We start from the raw sequence: 18,380 nt of genomic DNA, 5'->3' as shown, positions 1-18,380 counted from the left end.
GTTGTTTCTTCTGACCAGATTTTCGATTCATTAATTTTTTTCGATTTTTAAATTTTTAGATTTTTAAGTCTTTTAATGTTTCAACAACTAGTTTCTTCAGTTCTTCGATTTGCAATTTTTCGATTTTGCATTTTTTCCAATTACAATTTTTCCTTGTTTTTTTTCGGTTTTTGGATTTTTTAATTTTTTCCAATTTTTTAGTTTTCCGATTTTAAATTTTTATATCTTTCAATGTTCCATTTTTCAACTTTTAGAATAAAAAAAAATTGACAAATTTGCAAAATTGAAAAATCAAAAATAAAAAAACGAAAACGTATAAAATGAAAACTTTAAAAAATCTAAAAATTGGAAATCAAGAATTGAATTGAAAAAAATAAAAAAATCAAAAACCGAAATATTGAAAATTAAAGATATCGGAAAACGGGATGGACTTTTTCAATTTTACGATTTTAGAACTTTTCCATTTTTCAATTATTGGAATATAAAACTTTTTCATTATTCAATTTTTCGATCTATTTACAATTTTCACGATTCTTAATTTTTCAATTTCAAAATTTTTCGATTCGAATTGTTTTTTCTTTTTTCCAGTTTTTCGATTAATTAATTTTTTTCGATTTTTAAGTTTCTCTCGATTTTTAGTCCTTTGATGTTTCAACATTTAGTTTCTTCAGTTCTTCGATTCGCATTTTTCGGTTTTGAATTTTTTCGAATTACAATTTTTCGTTTTTTAATTCTTTCCGATTTTTTAGTTCTCCGATTTTTAATTTTTATGTCCTTTTTGTATTCAATTTTTTTATTTTTCAACTTTTCGGATCAAAAAAGGGGAAAAATTGCAAAATTGAAAATCAAAAATGAAAAAACGAAAAAGTATAAAATGAAAACTTAAAAAAATCTAAAAATTGGAAATCAAGAATTGAATTGAAAAAACAAAAGATTTAAAAACCGAAATATGGAAAATATGGAAAATTTAAAAAAATCGGAAAACAGGTTGGACTTTTTCAATTTTATGATTTTAGAACTTTTCCATTTTTCAATTATTGGAATGTAAAACTTTTTCTTTATTCGATTTCTCAATTTTTCGATTTTTTCGATCGATTTACAATTTTGACGATTCTTAATTTTTCATTTCAAAATATTTCGATTCTATTCGTTTTTTCTTTTTTCCAGGTTTTTTATGCATTAATTTTTTTCGATTTTCAAATTTCTAGATTTTTAGTTTTTTAAAGTTTCAACATTTAATTTCTTCAGTTCTTCGATTTGCAATTTTTCAATTTTGCATTTTTTTGAATTAAATACAATTTTTCGTTTTTTTTTTTAGGTTTTTCGATTTTTTAATTGTTTCCAATTTTTTTAGGGTTTTCAATTTTTTAATTAGGTAATTCCGATTTTTTAGTTTTCCTATTTTTAATTTTTATATCTTTCAATTTTTTGATTTTTCAACTTTTCGAATCAAAAAAGGGGAAAAATTGCAAAATTGAAAAATCAAAAATAAAAAAACGAAGTCTAAAACGAAAACTTTAAAAAATTTAAAAATCGAAAATCAAGAATTGAATTTAAAAAACAAAATATTCAAAAACCGAAAAATTGAAAATTAAAGAAATGGGTAAAACGGGATGGACTTTTTCAATTTAACGATTTTAGAACTTTTCCATTTTTCGATTTTTGGAATGTAAAACTTTTTCTTTATTCGATTTTTCAATTTTTCGATCTTTTCAATCGATTTACAATTTTGACGATTCTTAATTTTTCAATTCAAAATTTTTCGATTCTATTTGTTTTTTCTTCATTAATTTTTTTCGATTTTTAAGTTTGTAGATTTTTAATGTTTTAATGTTTCAACATTTAATTTCTTCAATTCTTCGATTTGCAATTTTTCAATTTTGAATTTTTTCGAATTACAATTTTTCGGTTTTTTTTAGGTTTTCGATTTTTTAATGTTTTCCAATTTTTTAGTTTTCCGACTTAATTTTTATACCTTTCAATTTTTCCATTTTTCGACTTTTAGAATGAAAAAAATGGAGAAATTGCAAAATTGAAAAATTTTAAATGAAAAAACGAAAAAGTATAAAATGAAAACTTTAAAACATTTAAAAATTGAAAATCAAGAATTGAATTGAAGAAACAAAAAATTCAAAAGCGAAAACATTGAAAATTAAATTAATCGGAAAATGGAATGACTGGAAATCCAAAAATTCGGAAAATGAAAAATAAAAATCCAGAAAAATTGAGCAAATGAAAAATCGAAAAATTAAAAACTAAGAAACCGAAAACCAAAAAATGAAAAATTAAAGAAACGGAAAACTATGAAACCGAAACAGTGAAAAAAGAAAAAATTGTGATATCAAAAAATTGGTCGAAGGTAAATAAACACAGATTTTTTGAAAAAGCATAAAATTTAATTTTGCGAATTTTATTTTTTATGGTAACTCTTATAAGTAAAAATAATGATATGTACGTAATGTTTCAGAAGAGTTTCCATTTTTTTGAGTCACCCTGTATAAATAATTCTAAAATTTTGAGTGCATTGATGAGTTATAACATTTTTCATATTTCAGATAAACTTTATTCGGCAAAATTTTGAGATGGCATCCTTTAATTTAATAAATTTTGATTAACGACTTACACGTTTACGATAACCTTAAAACGCTTGCAAGTTTTCAGAGCACTCGGTTTCGCAATTTTAAAATTAAATTATAAAATATTCTTATACAATTTTGAATTTTTTTTCAAAAATCTGGATGTCTGGGGTAAAAACTCGACACGTTCATAAACCACAAGTGCAAGAGTACCTTATTTTATAAAATTTAAATATTTACTCTTATTGGTGTCCACTGGACTCGATTACAATACTTTCTTAGCTTACGCTCAAGAAATAAAAATCTGACCGAAGCGGTTAAAACCCCTTTTGAGCGAAATTCCGAATTCCCAGAGCCTCTAAATTACGAATCCGCGACGCAGCGCGCTTGTATTTCTTCTATTCCTGGTTCCATTTAGGTACATAATCTGCATTATTCGAATTCTTAGCCTTCAGACGTCCTTTCCCACGGCGTTTTTGTTAAGTCTCCTCTGTTCTAGTCTGCGGTATGAATTATCAACGAGATTTTGATTTGTTTAGTTGGAGAGAGTAATTCTCTGGAGTAGTACAGAGTGGCTTTCATTTCCAGACCTGACAGATGTCGACCTGGATTCTTTCCGAGCCCCATTATCGGCCTGTATCCGAAACGTTTTGTCGTCAATTTAAAATGTTTACCTTCAATTTCGCGTCGGATTTTATTCGGGTTTTATTAATCCAGGTGAAGAGGAGCGGAAAAATCACTACGTCTCGTCACCCGCCCACGGAAACTATGCAAATTAGACGACGGACAATGGGAGGAATATTAGTTTTTGGAACAACTTCCAGTTTTCAAATTCTAGCCAATGAGGACTGCTTAGTACAAATATTTACACCAGTTCTTGGAGAAGTTGCTAGGTCGAGAATCTCTCTGAACCACAGTTTTAACTGCTTTATCTCTCGCCTAAGATACATTGTCTCTCATAACTACCTCAAATGAAATAACGAATCCGGCTCAACGTAAAACCCCAATATCAAGGAGTTAACGTGACGGTAGAAATATGCACGATTAAATTTTGATGAGCGACCACCAGCGATAATTTCGTTTTGCTCGACGCAGATAACGAACTAATCGATTCCATATTGACTACAATAACGACTTCATAAAATCGGCCTGCTATTGAGTCACCAATTACTTTATGGCAAGTGGAGTCCGGATTTTAATATTCAATATACGACTCGCGACAATCTTCGACCAAAATGAGATTTTCTTTTAAGGATAGAGCTCTACCGAGTGTTTTATACTCTCGTTTGAATAAAATGTGACATCTCGTTATTTGAAAAGGTCGTTCGATCAGCTGTAATGCGGAAACAGAGCTTTCGCATTAGCCGGAGCCGGCGAATCAAAATGCAGTTAGAGATCTGCTTTACACCTTCGGAGATCCGACGCGTACGTTTGATCACGTACTTGTTTGGGATTTTCAGAGACTTCAGAGAGTTATTTTAAAAATGAGGAAAATCAATGCGGTAATTAAGGAGGATTTTTTCTTGGAATGGTGACGGGCTTCCGAAAACCACGTCGTGTAATTTTACGTTGACGAATGTTTGCGTGATCGAATTTTTATCTTGCCGGGTTAATTTGTACATGGCGTTTTACCGAGTTAAGATCAGTAATTCGCATTTGTTTTTTAAGTAGTTCTTAAAATACCGCACTTCAAATAAAATTTAACAACAAATTAATTCTAAATCTCACGAAATACACTGTAACGCATAGCGTCCTGGTTTTAGTTTGAGATCATTATATCAAAACTAACACGATCACGTCAAGCAGCTGCTAATCGAGATCGTAACCGTCTTTTGCAGTTTGATAGATGGTAGATGATGGATGACAGATGATAGATGACATAATAATCAATAAAAGACGATAAAAATGTTTAAAGATATTTACAATATAATAATAATTTATTTCCAGCAGACAACAACAATATAGGCATTCTTACTATTTGAAACGAACATTTCCGGGAATTTCCAAAATATGAAATTATCTACACATTAATACTAACTCAGTTTCAGATTTAATAAAGCAAAAAGTATAACATTTTTAAAATGCTTCTTATTCGTCAAAAATCGAAACGTATGTTAAAATATGTAAAAATATCCAAGCTGCAAAAAAATTTAATACACAGGGTGATCAAAAATTGACGGATAAAACGATAAAATGACGAAAAAAAATGGTTAAAAAATCCCTGCACCACTTTTGAAAACATCAACTTGAAACCTGAAGTATTAACTTCGTAATTCTGATTTCTTTGCATGTTTAATAGACAGTTGATTAATTCGTCATTGGTAATTTAATAATAATTTGCTAGAATGCGATCCACGTCATTTTTTACTATTGACAGATGTCATTTTTGACAATTTTTATCGAAAATAGATTTTTAAGTTTAATATTTTCAAAAATTTGCTTGAAGGATTTTTTTTAACCATTTTTTCGAGCTCTTCAGATCCTTCTTAATAACGTTTCATCGAGCTTATTCGTCATTTTTGATCACCCTGTACATATAATCAACATCACTTGCTTTTGATGATTTCAATTCTTGGATATTTTCGCGAATTTGATTGTAACTAATAATAATAATCGATATATAAATTACGTGTGTCATCAAAGTCCAGTTAATAAATACTAATTTTTAAAATGACGTCATCAATTCTGTGAAGGGAATGAACAAAGAAATTTTAGTTAATGCTCCCTAAGAGTTAAATGTTAGTGTTTTAACTAATATTTTTGAGAAACGTTTCCGATAAACTGTAAAATTTGATAATCATTTTCAGAACAACTCACATACCTAAAACCTCAAGTGAGGAAATAAATTTGAAAAGAGCCTATTTAACAAAGTTTTGACAACGTTCTCTTTTTTTTTTTGTTTATAATGCACTACTTTTTGTAAAATGCTTCTTAGAATGTAAAATTTTCGAAATTTTTATAAAAATTCGTCAAAAATCGAAACGAAATTGTGCAAAAATACAATATACAGGGTGATAAAAACAATAACGGACAAGCTCGATGGTACGTTGTTGAGAAGGCTCTGAAGAAATCGAAAGAAATGGTTAAAAAAATCTCTGCATCAATCCTGGGAAAATATGTATTAAACTTTCAAAGTTGAAAAATTAATTTCGTAATTCTTATTTGTTTGAACTGCATATCTAATAGACAGTTAAACAATTTGTTATTAATAATTAAATAATAATACGTTATTTTTTACTGTGAAAAGATGCCAATTTTGACAATTTTTCAATTGTAAATTCTTCAACTTCAAGTTTGAAGTTAATATTTTAAAAAATTTGCTTGAAGGATTTTTTTAGCCATTTTTTTTTCGAAATTTTATCACCCTGTATAAAATGGCTAAAAATGCTTTTGATGATTTCAATTTTCGCAAGTTTGGTTGCGATACCATTAATAATCGATATATAAATTACGTGTCACCGAAGCCCTATCAATAACTACTAATTTTTGAAATGACGTCATCAATTCTGTGGAAGCAATGAACAAAAAAAAATTTAATTAATGTTCGGTAGGCCCTGAAGTTTTAGAAATATCCCAGATAAACTGTAAAATTTGATAAATCATTTGTAGGATAACTCACATACCTAAAACCACAAACGAGAAAACAGATTTCAAAGGAGGCTTTTTCACAAAGTTTTTTTTTTTTGTTTATAATGCACACATTTTTCTAAAATGCTTATTGGAAAGCATAATTTTTATTTTTTTTATAAAAACAATAAAAAACACATTTCGGCAAAATTCGTCAAAAATCGAAACGTAGCCAAAAAACTACAATATACAGGGTGTTTTAAAAATCCTGCACCAAACTTTTGAAAACACTCCTTAAACTTCAAAGTTAAAGAATTAACTTCGTAATGCTGATTTGTTTTAATAAACTGCACGTGTAATAGATAGTTAAATAATAATTAGTTATTAATAATTTAATTATAATTTGCTAGAATACGATCCACAACGTCATTTTTGACAATTTTTGTCGGAATTTGAGATTGTCAATTAAATTCACATTTGAGCATTGCAGAATTACGAAATTAATTCTTCAACTTCGAAGTTTCGTATTTTTCAAAAATTTGCTTGAAGGATTTTTTTAACTATTTTTTTCGAGTTTTCCAGAACCTTCTTAACAACGTATCATCGAGCTCACCCTGTATAAAATAGCCAATAATTAATCAGCATCACTTGCTTTTGATGATTTCAATTCCTGGATATTTTCGCAATACAAAATATCCTAAATAACCTGTAAAATTTGATAAATCATTTTTACAACTCACAGACCTAAAACCACAAGCGAGGAAACAAAATTTTGACAAAGTTCTTATTTTTTTATTTATTATAATGTACAATTTCTTTTCAATGCTTATTGGAAAGCATTATTTTCAAAATTTTTATAAAAGTAACAAAAAATACATTTCGCCAAAATTCGTCAAAAATCGAAACGTATCCAAAAATATGTAAAAATTTCCATAGTGAAAATGCGCAAAAAACTACAATATATGGGGTGTTTAAAAATTGAGGGATAAAGTCCATGGCACATTATTAAGAAGCTCTGAAAAACTCAAAAAATGGTTAAAAAATCCCTGAACCAAATTTTTGTAAATATTAAACATCGACGTACGTAATTCTGACATGTTTTATGACAGTCTAAATTCCGAAAAAAATGTTAAAAATGACATCTGTCAACAGTAAAAAATTCATTAAAAGAAATCGGAATTACGAAATTAATTCTTCAACTTTAATGTTTAATACATATTTTCAAAAGTTTGGTTGGTGACTTTTTTAAACTTTTTTTTTTCTAGTTCTTTACCCTTCTTAATACCGTACCATCCAGCTTTTCCGTCATTTTCGGAACACCCCATATAAAATACAATGCAAAAATTAATCAAAATCACCTGCTTTTAATGACTCGAATTCTTGAATATTTTCGCGGATTTAGTTGTGGTACCATAATAATTGATAAATACACTACATGTCACTGAAGTCCTATCAATAAGTACTAATTTTTTAAATGACGTCATCATTTCAGATGGAATTAACAAATAAATTTTAGTTAATGTTCGGTAAGCCCTAAATGTTAGTGTCTTAATTAATATTTTTGAAAAAAAACTCAGATTAAATGTAAAATTATTATTTAAGAAAATTTTGAAAACATTCTTATTTTTTCGTGCGAAGTTTTCACTACCTTAAAATCTTAAAGTCATCGGTTGAGCAGCTCGGAATTTAATTGTGTAAATCATTTCCAATAAATAGATATAAATGAGAACCCACTATTTTTGTATTTATACACATTCGCCTTTTTTCGTCTTAAATACCCCTGAACTATCGCACACGTTGAAAATACGAAAATCAATAAAGTAAAATATTTAATCCCAGATTTAATTTCAAAGAAAACGCATTTTTTTATCTGATTCAACGAAATTTCAAGAAAAAAACCCGTTGACAACAAATTATACATATGTTGTTTTTTTAAATCCAGTGTCCTGTGAAATTTAAAAATGTTGCCTAATTGCCGCATCTTAGTAATGGTAGAAATTTTTAAAGTTTTAATTAGCATGGTTAATATCATTTGTTAGAATAATGATCACATTCGAACTCTCGTTGCTATTATGATTACACACTCACGAAAAGGCGGAACAAATCAGTTTCCCCTTGGATGTTAGAATCATTGGAATATCATTTATTTAAAAAACAGTCTTAAATAGTTAGGAAATTTTGTTTATTTTATACTTTTCCATATTTTGAAAACGTTATAGATATTAAAAAACACAATTACAGATAGTAGAAAACCGTATATGAAGAACTCGAGATAAAAATGGCACAGAAGGCAGTTCATTGTGTCCTGTCAAATCACGGTTCATTGTGTGGCATAACAATAACTTAAGATATTTCATAACAGCAACATGTGTCTTTGATTAGATTCGATAAAATATTTTTGAAACTTGTCGTGAAAGAGGGTTGTCACCTCTTTCATTTTCACGACGAAATATGTACTTATTTTCATATCCATATTCAACATTTCATTTAACACCCAGCAGGTGTAACATTGACAATGAACTGGAACTGATTTTAGCTGTTTTTCTTAGAGTCAAACGTTATTATTATTGTATTAAGCTGATATCATCAATTGTTGTAGACATATCGAGAAATAATATCCATCCTAAAGACTGTTTATTTAATCAAAAGTAAATTTATTGCATAACAAAGGAATATGTTTCCCGACAAGTGACAAGTTTATTTGATCTACAGTACACGAAAAAAGCAAATATACGTCTACATCCATTTTAAATGAAACTAGGTACCTATGTATATTACGAACGAAATAAAACATACGCAGAGGAATGTTGACGAAAATGTGACATGACGGTTTATAGGTCAACCTTTACGAAAGGAATCTTGATAGCAACGAATTATGAAGTTTGTGAGCCGCATCCCTTTGACGTATACGGTCTCCAATAAAATTACTGCTACACAAAAATCTGGCAAACGCAGAGATTACTATTGTCTACATTCCAAGTCAATTTAATAAAACAATAAAACGGAAGTTTTCAATTCCTACAAATCAATACGTTGTGCTTACTTCATACTACACCAGTCATTGTTTTAATTGTTATCAACAGAGCAAATAAACGGAACGCTGTATTAAACACAAATATTGATCAGTAAATCTGACAAAGTTGTATTAGTGCTCCATGTTTAAAAATTTTATAAACAATAGCTTTGATCGAAACAAATTGGTTTTGACACGAGAAATAAATAATAATTATTCGTGCGACGAGCCTCATTGTCGATAATACCGGCAAACATGCACAAATTCTTCCATTAGTTAAGTCTTTATCGAACGCTGTATCAGAAAATCCATCTTGTCAACACTTACCTAACAAAATAAATGAGAATATCCGCCCTGTCGCTGTCAACTTCCGTGAAGGTCAGTTTGGAATGTCTCGACCAAACCTCCAAGGCTTTCGATATGACAAATCTGACTTGGTACGAGTCCAAATCCTTCAAATTTCTGCTCCTCAAGCTGAAAGAAAGAGATCTTAAGTTAAACACTTTATACGCGACTCATGAAAAAGGCGCAAAAAAGGAACAATATATCACCACGAATAACAAGGATTCATCCTATTTCACGACACCTCGTCGTTTGTAAGGCGAGAAGGCCATAAAGCAACGATCCTTGCTCGTAACAAAACTGGCTTCGATCGTTGTCGTTTTGGTAAAAATGGTGTAGATTTATGAAAAATGATCACTTCGCTGAGTAAATGAAATTAATTAGGGGAGTGTAAACCGCACGTAATCGCAGGAGTAGATGATAGCGCCTATTAAAACTACCATTTCGATCAATTCATGTATAATGTCGTTTGAGACTCTCTGGAGATTGTTATTTAGTTGCGCCACCCCTATATTCGGTAATTAAGTGACATTTAACAGAAACCACCCTATTCTGATGTGTTCGGGAAACTCGACTTGACGGATAAATAGAGAATGTCTTGCGACTGACGCCGAGATTGGAGATGTTAACTTTTAACCACATCTTAAATTGACAACCAGACGTGCATATAGCACGAGGGGAGAAGTTATTTTCATTAAACGGCGTCGATATGAAAAAGGGGAAAGTGGATTACAAAGTTACAAAGTTATAAAATTAAAGCCCTAAAATCATTAAAAATATGATGAACAATGTTGTTTGTGCGGCTGCAAGATTTACACAAATTTTATTAAGCTAGTCTGACTTCATTGCTGTCGGTTGCTAGGCAAGCAAGCAAAATTGTATTTTCACACCCAATGCTATACAACAAAAATTTAGTACACCGGGCACGTTTATAATGGTTTATTAGCATTACGTAGACCGTATATCGTCAATTTTTCCTGAGGATTGTTTAAAAGAATCAGTTCGTTTGGAAGTGCTCCAATTGGGTGATGAAACTGATTCTTGCGATAACGTTATTGAATCTCAATATATCTTCCATGAAGCTGCGGCGGACGTTTTAAAGTTATTGTTCGAAATCAGGTCATTTGCTACTTCAGTCACGTTTCCTTTAACGTAATTAACGGAAGTTGTTGATCATCTTCGTCATTAAAATCGACATGGACAAAATTACACTTTAAAAGCAGGAATTAGGAAAAAATAACACTAGGCGAAATCTGACGAAGGCAATAACAAATTCTCGAAACGTAGTAGTTGCAAATTCATTTCAAAAAGTCCATCACCTGGATTTCAAAAATCCGCAATAAAATTAACGCAGAAAACTGTATTTTTTCGAGCACGGGATTATTTTTTAACTGGCTCTATTTTTACGTTTTCAAAAGATTATTAAAAGATTGCTCAAAAAAAATACATATGTACTCGTCAGTCGTAAAAGTTACGCTGTATTTTATCTACACAACTTAAAATTTCTATTCGTGATTAATAACTTACAACAAACAGTATTTTTTTTCTGTTAAGGGGATACAACCAAAATTCCGATGTTTTTAGAAAAAAGTTATATATGCGGTCTATAAGAATTTCTCCGTCAAATTATTAAAATTTATCAAATTTGGCAAAATCAGGTTTATCTTAGCAGCTACTAGCTAGGATAACACTGATTTTGGCAAATGTCATACTCTCTAAGAAAAGAGAGGGTGGGTGGGCGGGGACAATAGCTACTAGTAGTAGGATAAAACTGACTTTGGTAAATGAGATCCCTCTAAGAAAATAGAGGGCGGGTGGGCGGGGCCTGCGAAAATCAGTTTTATCTTAGCAGCTGCTAGCCCCACCCACCCACCCTCTCTTTTCTTAGAGGATATGTCATTTTCCAAAATCAGTTTTATCTTAGCAGCCACTAGCCCCGCCCACCCACCCCCTCTTTTTTTAGAAAATATGTCATTTGCCAAAATCGAGTAGCTGCTAGTAGTAGGATAAGACTGATTTCGGCAAATGAGATCTCTCCTTGAAAATAGAGGGCGGGTGGACGGGGTTATTATCTGCTAATCTAAGATCGATTTTGGCAAATGACGTACCCTCTATGAAAATAGAGGGCGGGTGAGCGGGGCCTGCGAAAATCAGTTTTATCTTAGCAGCTACTAGCCCCACCCACCCACCCTCTCTTTTCTTAAAAGATATGTCCTTTGCCAAACTCAGTTTAGTAGCTGCTAGGATAACACTGATTTTGTCAAATGACATAATCTCTAAGAAAAAGGAGGGTGGGTGGGCAGGGCTAGTACCTGCTAAAATAAGAGTGATATTGGCAAATGAGATCCCTCTAAGAAAACAGAGGGTGGGTGGGCGGAGTTAGCACCTGCTAATCTAAAATCGATTTTGGCAAATGACATACCCCCCAAGAAAATAGAGGGTGGTCATGGGTGAGAGAAATTTTAACTAAAAGTTTTATTACTAGTTATTGTGATAAGATAATGCATGTGTTCTTTAGTTGTTAAACGTAGCAAAAGAACTAATTTTAAAATCTTTATGACTCCACCAAAATGTGAGAAGGAATTTTTTTACTATTTTTCCCAGCGTAGCGGAGTGTTAATCCGCCCTTTTCCAGACACCCGGTATATTGAAAGAATGCGACTATTAAGCACGTAGCAAGCTGCCTTCTAAAAACAGCGGAGGCGACTGAAATTATTAATTAAGTTAGGATGGAGCAAAATGCTCTGAATATTATTTTGGCGAAGTACCTAGCTGTTATTATGGATAATTTATTATTATTTTAACATTATTTAATATAGGTGGGCACTACATTATTTTATTCTCAAATTTTCGAGTAAATGGGTGAATCGTTCTCGATTTGATCAATTAAAAAATATAGATAATACCAGTTACAATGTAAAAAAAAACTGGTCGAAGGTTATTTCGACAGAACTTCCCTCGCCCTTGAAATATAAGTCCGACAAATCCCGCTTCCATCAAAAATTAAAAATTTGATTTTGTGAGCTTCGATTTGGAATAACCTTTATAAAGTGGCGCAATTAACACCCCCTTAGCCCCAAATTCCAAGTGTATACAATATGAAATATATGTATTTAATGTCGAAAAAAAGATACAGGATCCATGAGACGACATATAAGAAATAAAAATTAAAAATATGATACAAAAGTAATTACAACAAGGAAATATATAAAAACTAAAAGTATTCATCCATGAAATAATGCTTCTAGATCTAGCTAGATTTATCAATAGGTGCATGAAACGTAAAATTGGTACAACAGAATCTAGATACAAAAGTTTATTATTATTATTATTATTATTATTATTGGTGTTTTTAGAGCCGAGATATATACATATCTATTATGCTCCCATAATTTTAAATTTTGGCTTTGGATCTGAGTATTTCTTAAGATAGATTTTCCTCAATAATTCAGCACAACGAAAATATAATCTACAATAAATGTAAAATAACCAGCCGGAAAAAATGTAGACGTTTTCAATTTCTCAGTACATGCTTAAATTTGACATTTCGACTGCTTATGTTTATACATCGAAAGAATTCGACTATTAGCACGTTCAGATTACAAGCAGCAGCGGTTAAAAGAAAATGAAATTTGATTAAGTTTGTCTCGCCAACACAGAGAAGAGGACCAGTTAATTAATTAACCGCACTCAGTTTTTTTTTTCCAAAAAACATTCATCAATTTGAATAACATTTATTCGGCAAACCTAAATATTAGGGACAAATTTTGATTAACGATTTATCACCTTAAAACATTTGCAATATTTCAGAGCATTCAGTTTTGTAATTTCGAAGTTATATTGTATAATGCAATTTCGAATTTTTTCCCAAAAATCGGGATTTCTAGGGTAAAAACTCAAAACAAACGGAAAATACTGCACAAAAAAAAACTGTAAAATAATTGTGATTAAAATCAAGACGGATTCATAAACCACAAGTACAAGAGTATATTATTTTGTAGCGCTCTTCTTTAATAAAAAGTTGATAATACAAACAGACCACATGACATACACTGCATTACATTTGAGGACTTCAGAGCTTCATTATAAAAATTCTCAGTTTCATTATCATGAAAAACACAATCATTGTTACTGTGGAAGGAAACAAAATTCGTTTGAAGCTTCAGCACGTTATGTGGCTGCAATTTTTATATGTTGTACTGGTGTTTTATTTATACTGAAGAAGAAAATTATGTTCTCAATGTTAGCTCACGTCCTACTTCCAACTAGTAAAACAATAGACGCAAATATGAATTCGAACAGATGCAATTCAGTTGTAAAGGAAATGTTCACAAGCCCGTGTCTTAACATATTTACCGATGCAGATTTAACTCTTAAATAAAAGCAACAAAAACTCAGACACGCTTTACATTTGATTTTACGTACCTTTAAGAGGGAATATTTGTATTGTACAAAATATTATCAACATATCTTCAATTACAGTGTTTAAATATCTACTCTATTACTAGTTGAGAGATTTTATTAACAAAATCGGGTCAGTTATAAATACTGACCTCGCACAGAATATTATACGTAGATATTTCCCTTGGGTGGGAGTGAAATAAACTTATGGCAAAATTCGCTTAAAGCAGACAGCGTCAAACATAGCTCCATAACAAACAACGTGGTCAATGACCATTCGCAGTGAAGATCAACGAACTGCGAAAACTACCATAATTTTTACGACGGAGTACCAAGTTCGAAGCTTCAAATTTCACTTAATTTTCATAAATTGAGAAACGATTATAATTTACGGAATATCATAGCGGAATTTACATCTCTTGTGAAAAAATTTGCGGATTTTAATCGTGCACCGCTAGAACATTTTTCAAACACAAAACAAAGAAGAATTGAGCTGAAATTTAAGGCGCTGTAAAAAGTAGACGATAGAGGCGCCACGTGTCCATTAATATTTTATGAAAAACCCGTTTCCCTTCAGCTACAATGTAATTGCAGTAAACTCTGTTACAATACTAATTAACTTTATAGCGCACTAGTAGTGTTTCAGCCTTCATCCAATACGGGGTAGTGTACATGATATGCCAACGACTTCCAATAACAGATAAATAATAAAAACATAACTTGTTTCAACGTCTGTTAGTCATGGTTACACGTTACAGTATCACTTTAAGTCTCTTTGATGATATTTTCACAACTAATTAATTAAAACAACAAAATCACTCGGTCCACGACACTAGTACAAACATGAACGACAGCGTAGCTGTTGAAACACGTCCTAGGTGATTTTTTTCTAAAAAAAGACGAACTCTGCCTTGAAAAATAACCAACCCTCGCCGCTATCAAGCAACACATTTCCGTAAAAAAGGAAACACCGAACAAGCACATACGCTCTCCTCGTTTCCATTTTCCAATGATCGTTGACCCTCTTCCTGATGATGATATCCACCCGGTCGCTCACTCAAGGAGGTTGTGATGGTAGAGCAAACACATCACACCCAGGTTGAGTGAGTCACCGAGATAGATAGTTTCTCCTTTTTCCCCGATTTTTCTTCCCCATTCGCTGCTCCTTCCCAGGTGACGATGTCGTAAATCGTGTATTAGACATGGTGAGTTTCGCGCGAGTAATCCAATAAAATGCAGAGCAGAGCAGAGAGCTTGTATTGGCGCCGTCAATCTGTTTTAAGTGAATTGACGTCAACTTAAAAACATTCAAGTTGAGTTCTTTTTTTTATTGAAACATTTCGATGGATGGATGTTCGATGGGTAAACCGACGTCATCGATTGTGACATGCCGTTATGTGCTTTATTGTGGTCGATAAAGAAGGAATGTGTGCATGCCTGAATGGTGGATTATGCGGGCATAGCTGACTGACGCCGACACTGGGCCATTTGGTCAATTAGGAATTATTGAGGTTAACCCTCACAATCAACAGCGCATTGTGAGGCGAGCTTAAATGATCCCACTAAACGTATCGGGATTGTGAGGACGCACGCACGGGTTGTTCGTTTTCTTTGAGACTGGAGTGGAAGAAGAAAACAGTCGTGGAAATATTTTCTTGAGTTGGATGGATTTGTATACTCGAATACGACTCATTTAAACTTGCGTTTTTATTATTATTAATTTGAAGGATTTTACTAAGCAGAACATAATCTCAATTGAATTCTGGATATTCGGATAATCGTGGATACTGTAGTGTACATGTTTTTTCCACGTTTCATAGGTTCTACAGTATGAAAAAGTAAGCCTTCCGTTTCCATCTGCTGTCGTCCATTGGCGATTTTATTAGACCGATAAACTCCGAAAGCACTGCAAATTTTCGTGTACATAATAAAACCTTAATCAAAATTGGTCTAATGATCCCCGCCAAAAGTTTGATGACGTCATGTTCAGGTGCTTTCTCCATTTTGAACTAACTGTTTGAAGAAAATCCAATGTTATCATCATTTTTTGCGTAAATACGATTTTTTTTTCAAATTTTCGGGTCTCCAGTTTTCCTTTAGTTGCATAAATAAATCGTTAACAAAAATGATCCAGGATTTTCAAGGTTTGTCTGCAATTTTAGTCCAGGTCGATTTTTAGACAATTTTCCAAAAGCTCAACTTTCCAATATGAAATTTAAGGCTTTTTTTCACCTTCAAAAATTACCGAAAGAGATTTTTGTGTAGATTCTAACCTTCAGAAGTTATTTTTGGCTTCATTTCTTCGAAAATTCCTACCATTTTTCTAGAATCGCCGATATAAGGTAAAATATGGCAATTTTTAATTGTTCTGGGACCAAAAATACAGTATATTTTTGGAATCAGCACGTGGAGATATGTATATGTGTTTTCCAGATTTTTTTTGTAAGTTCCAAGAGAAATCAAGTTTTTAGTACTCCTTACGAAATTTTCGACTTAAACAGATGTTTTTTGTTAATTTCAGCCTCCATCAGGTTTTTACGGTTTCATTATTTCGAAAATTGACACCATTTTTCCAAAATAGTCAAAATCTTATCTGACAGATTTTATATTTTAAAAATTTGAGTTCGAGCTCGAATATTTCAAAAACCAGTAGCCCTATAGACTTTGAATTATTTTCCTTAATAAATGTAGCAGCCCTCTGTAAATATGATTTTTTTTTCATAATTTTTGACCACCCATATATTTATTTGAAGAGAATAAATATACACTAAGCCGTGGTCCTCGATATTTTATTAATTATTAGAGACAGAAAAAAGTCGAACACTAGGGTTCTTTAAGAACACTTTTTTTTAATGAACCACCCTATATATTTTTACATATTTGATTGAGCTCCTCTTAGGCTTTACTATCACAATTTACTTTTGAAATTCCAATACGACGTTGCCAAGTTATTCCAATTTTCTTGAAATTGTTTGACAATGGAACGATTCACAAAAAAAATCGCAACAGGAGTATTTTTAAAATCTCTTTTACAATATTTTGTGCAAGGGTAAATAAAGGTACAAAGAATTGTAAGACAAATTTTAAAAGTAACCCTACTGTAATTTTTTGTCGACCCTTTCATTGCTAAAAAATCCAAGAAAATTGGCATCGTGGCATCAAAATTTCAAAAATAAACTGTGAATGTAAAGCCTAAAATGGTGTCAATCAAAATATCTAAAAATATATAGGATTTTTCATAAAAAAGTTGTAGGTTACGCCTTAAAATTGTAATGTAGTCCTCAAAGAACCGTACCAGTTCAGCCTTTGACTTTTTTCTATTTCTAGTGACTCACCCTGTATATTAGTACCGTGCGATTTTTTAAATTGCTGTTCTAGTTGGCCATGACGCATACATCGGCAGACGTAAGTGTCACGGCCAACTAAAGCAGAAATTTAAAAAATCGCTCTATAATAATTTTGACACAAGTGCTAACTACAAAAGTGTGTCGATGTTTTCTCTGCTGCTTTGTAACGTAACAAATTTAGTTTTTTTTTTGTTTTAGGTGAAGTTATCAACGTTTGTAGAACTTCTATAAAGTCCATTATGTAATATCTGAGGTACCTGGTAAATTAATAACATAATGTTGTCAATTAATTGGAAGAGATAAACAAAATAATAATAATAAATGTCATTATTTTAAAAAGTACTACTAGAATACGTAAGTAAACGGAGCTTTTTAACGTAAATTGAGAAAGCTACGAAAGCTTCATATCTCTATTATTTTTGAAAATTTTACAGTCCATAGTTTTCAAGGCATATACTAAATTTACATTGGAAATGCAAATATAAATAGGTTTATTGGTTTATTGTCAGACTCTGTATATTTGAAAAAGATATCTAAATCTTATCATGCAACAATAACAGCAAACACACTTAGAAGTGTAGTCTGCGTGTATGGAAAAACGTGTCTTGATAAACATGTAGTCTGGATTTACTTCGATTTTTGTGATTTGATTTAAATTCGAAAGTCCAAATGGTATACTATTATGCGTCAAAATAAACGAATATAAACGAATGTAAATTAAGAATCTAAATTTACAGGGCACTGCTTTTGTGTTTCCTATCAAAATAATTTAAATTCTTTTATATTTTAAATTGTAAATATCTCATCATGCTAGCCCGTATCTCATATTTTCTCAAAATATACAGTATGTCAACAAATTGCGAAATTTTTTGACTGATCAAGTAATCGTCAAGAAATCCGACTATGGTTTCAAAACAACAAACAAGACGTTAACGCCCAACATCCGACCAACAACGACGGGTTTAATATTGCGTGTATCCTGATTCTTTAATAAAAGACGTTAATGACATCTCGATCAACTTAATTAACGGACTTATTTAGCTATTAAGCAAAGACGACACAATCCCGTTAAGATATTATTTAACACTTAGCTCGGATTTCCCTTTTGTTACCGACACATCATTATCGCAGCTG

The 18,380-nt window shown here is 31.4% G+C and overlaps 1 protein-coding gene across 1 annotated transcript in view; it reads right to left on the bottom strand.

Annotated features, from left to right (window-relative positions):
• The window catches only part of LOC135132917 (matrix metalloproteinase-25-like), a 115,224-nt gene that overhangs the window by 23,542 nt on the left and 73,302 nt on the right, over window positions 1-18,380 (bottom strand). Inside the window, exon 3 of the mRNA XM_064061140.1 lies at window positions 9,484-9,630. Within this exon, the coding sequence (XP_063917210.1) occupies window positions 9,484-9,630 (147 nt within the window). The remainder of the gene's footprint in view (window positions 1-9,483; window positions 9,631-18,380) is intronic.

The sequence above is a fragment of the Zophobas morio genome, unplaced genomic scaffold, assembly GCF_036711695.1.
Source record: "Zophobas morio isolate AGI-343-1 ecotype UQ-CSIRO unplaced genomic scaffold, CSIRO_AGI_Zmor_V1 ptg000021l, whole genome shotgun sequence".
NCBI lineage: Eukaryota > Metazoa > Arthropoda > Insecta > Coleoptera > Tenebrionidae > Zophobas > Zophobas morio.
The sequence above is the reverse complement of the archived record's forward strand: the minus strand, read 5'-3'. Positions and strand labels throughout refer to the sequence as shown.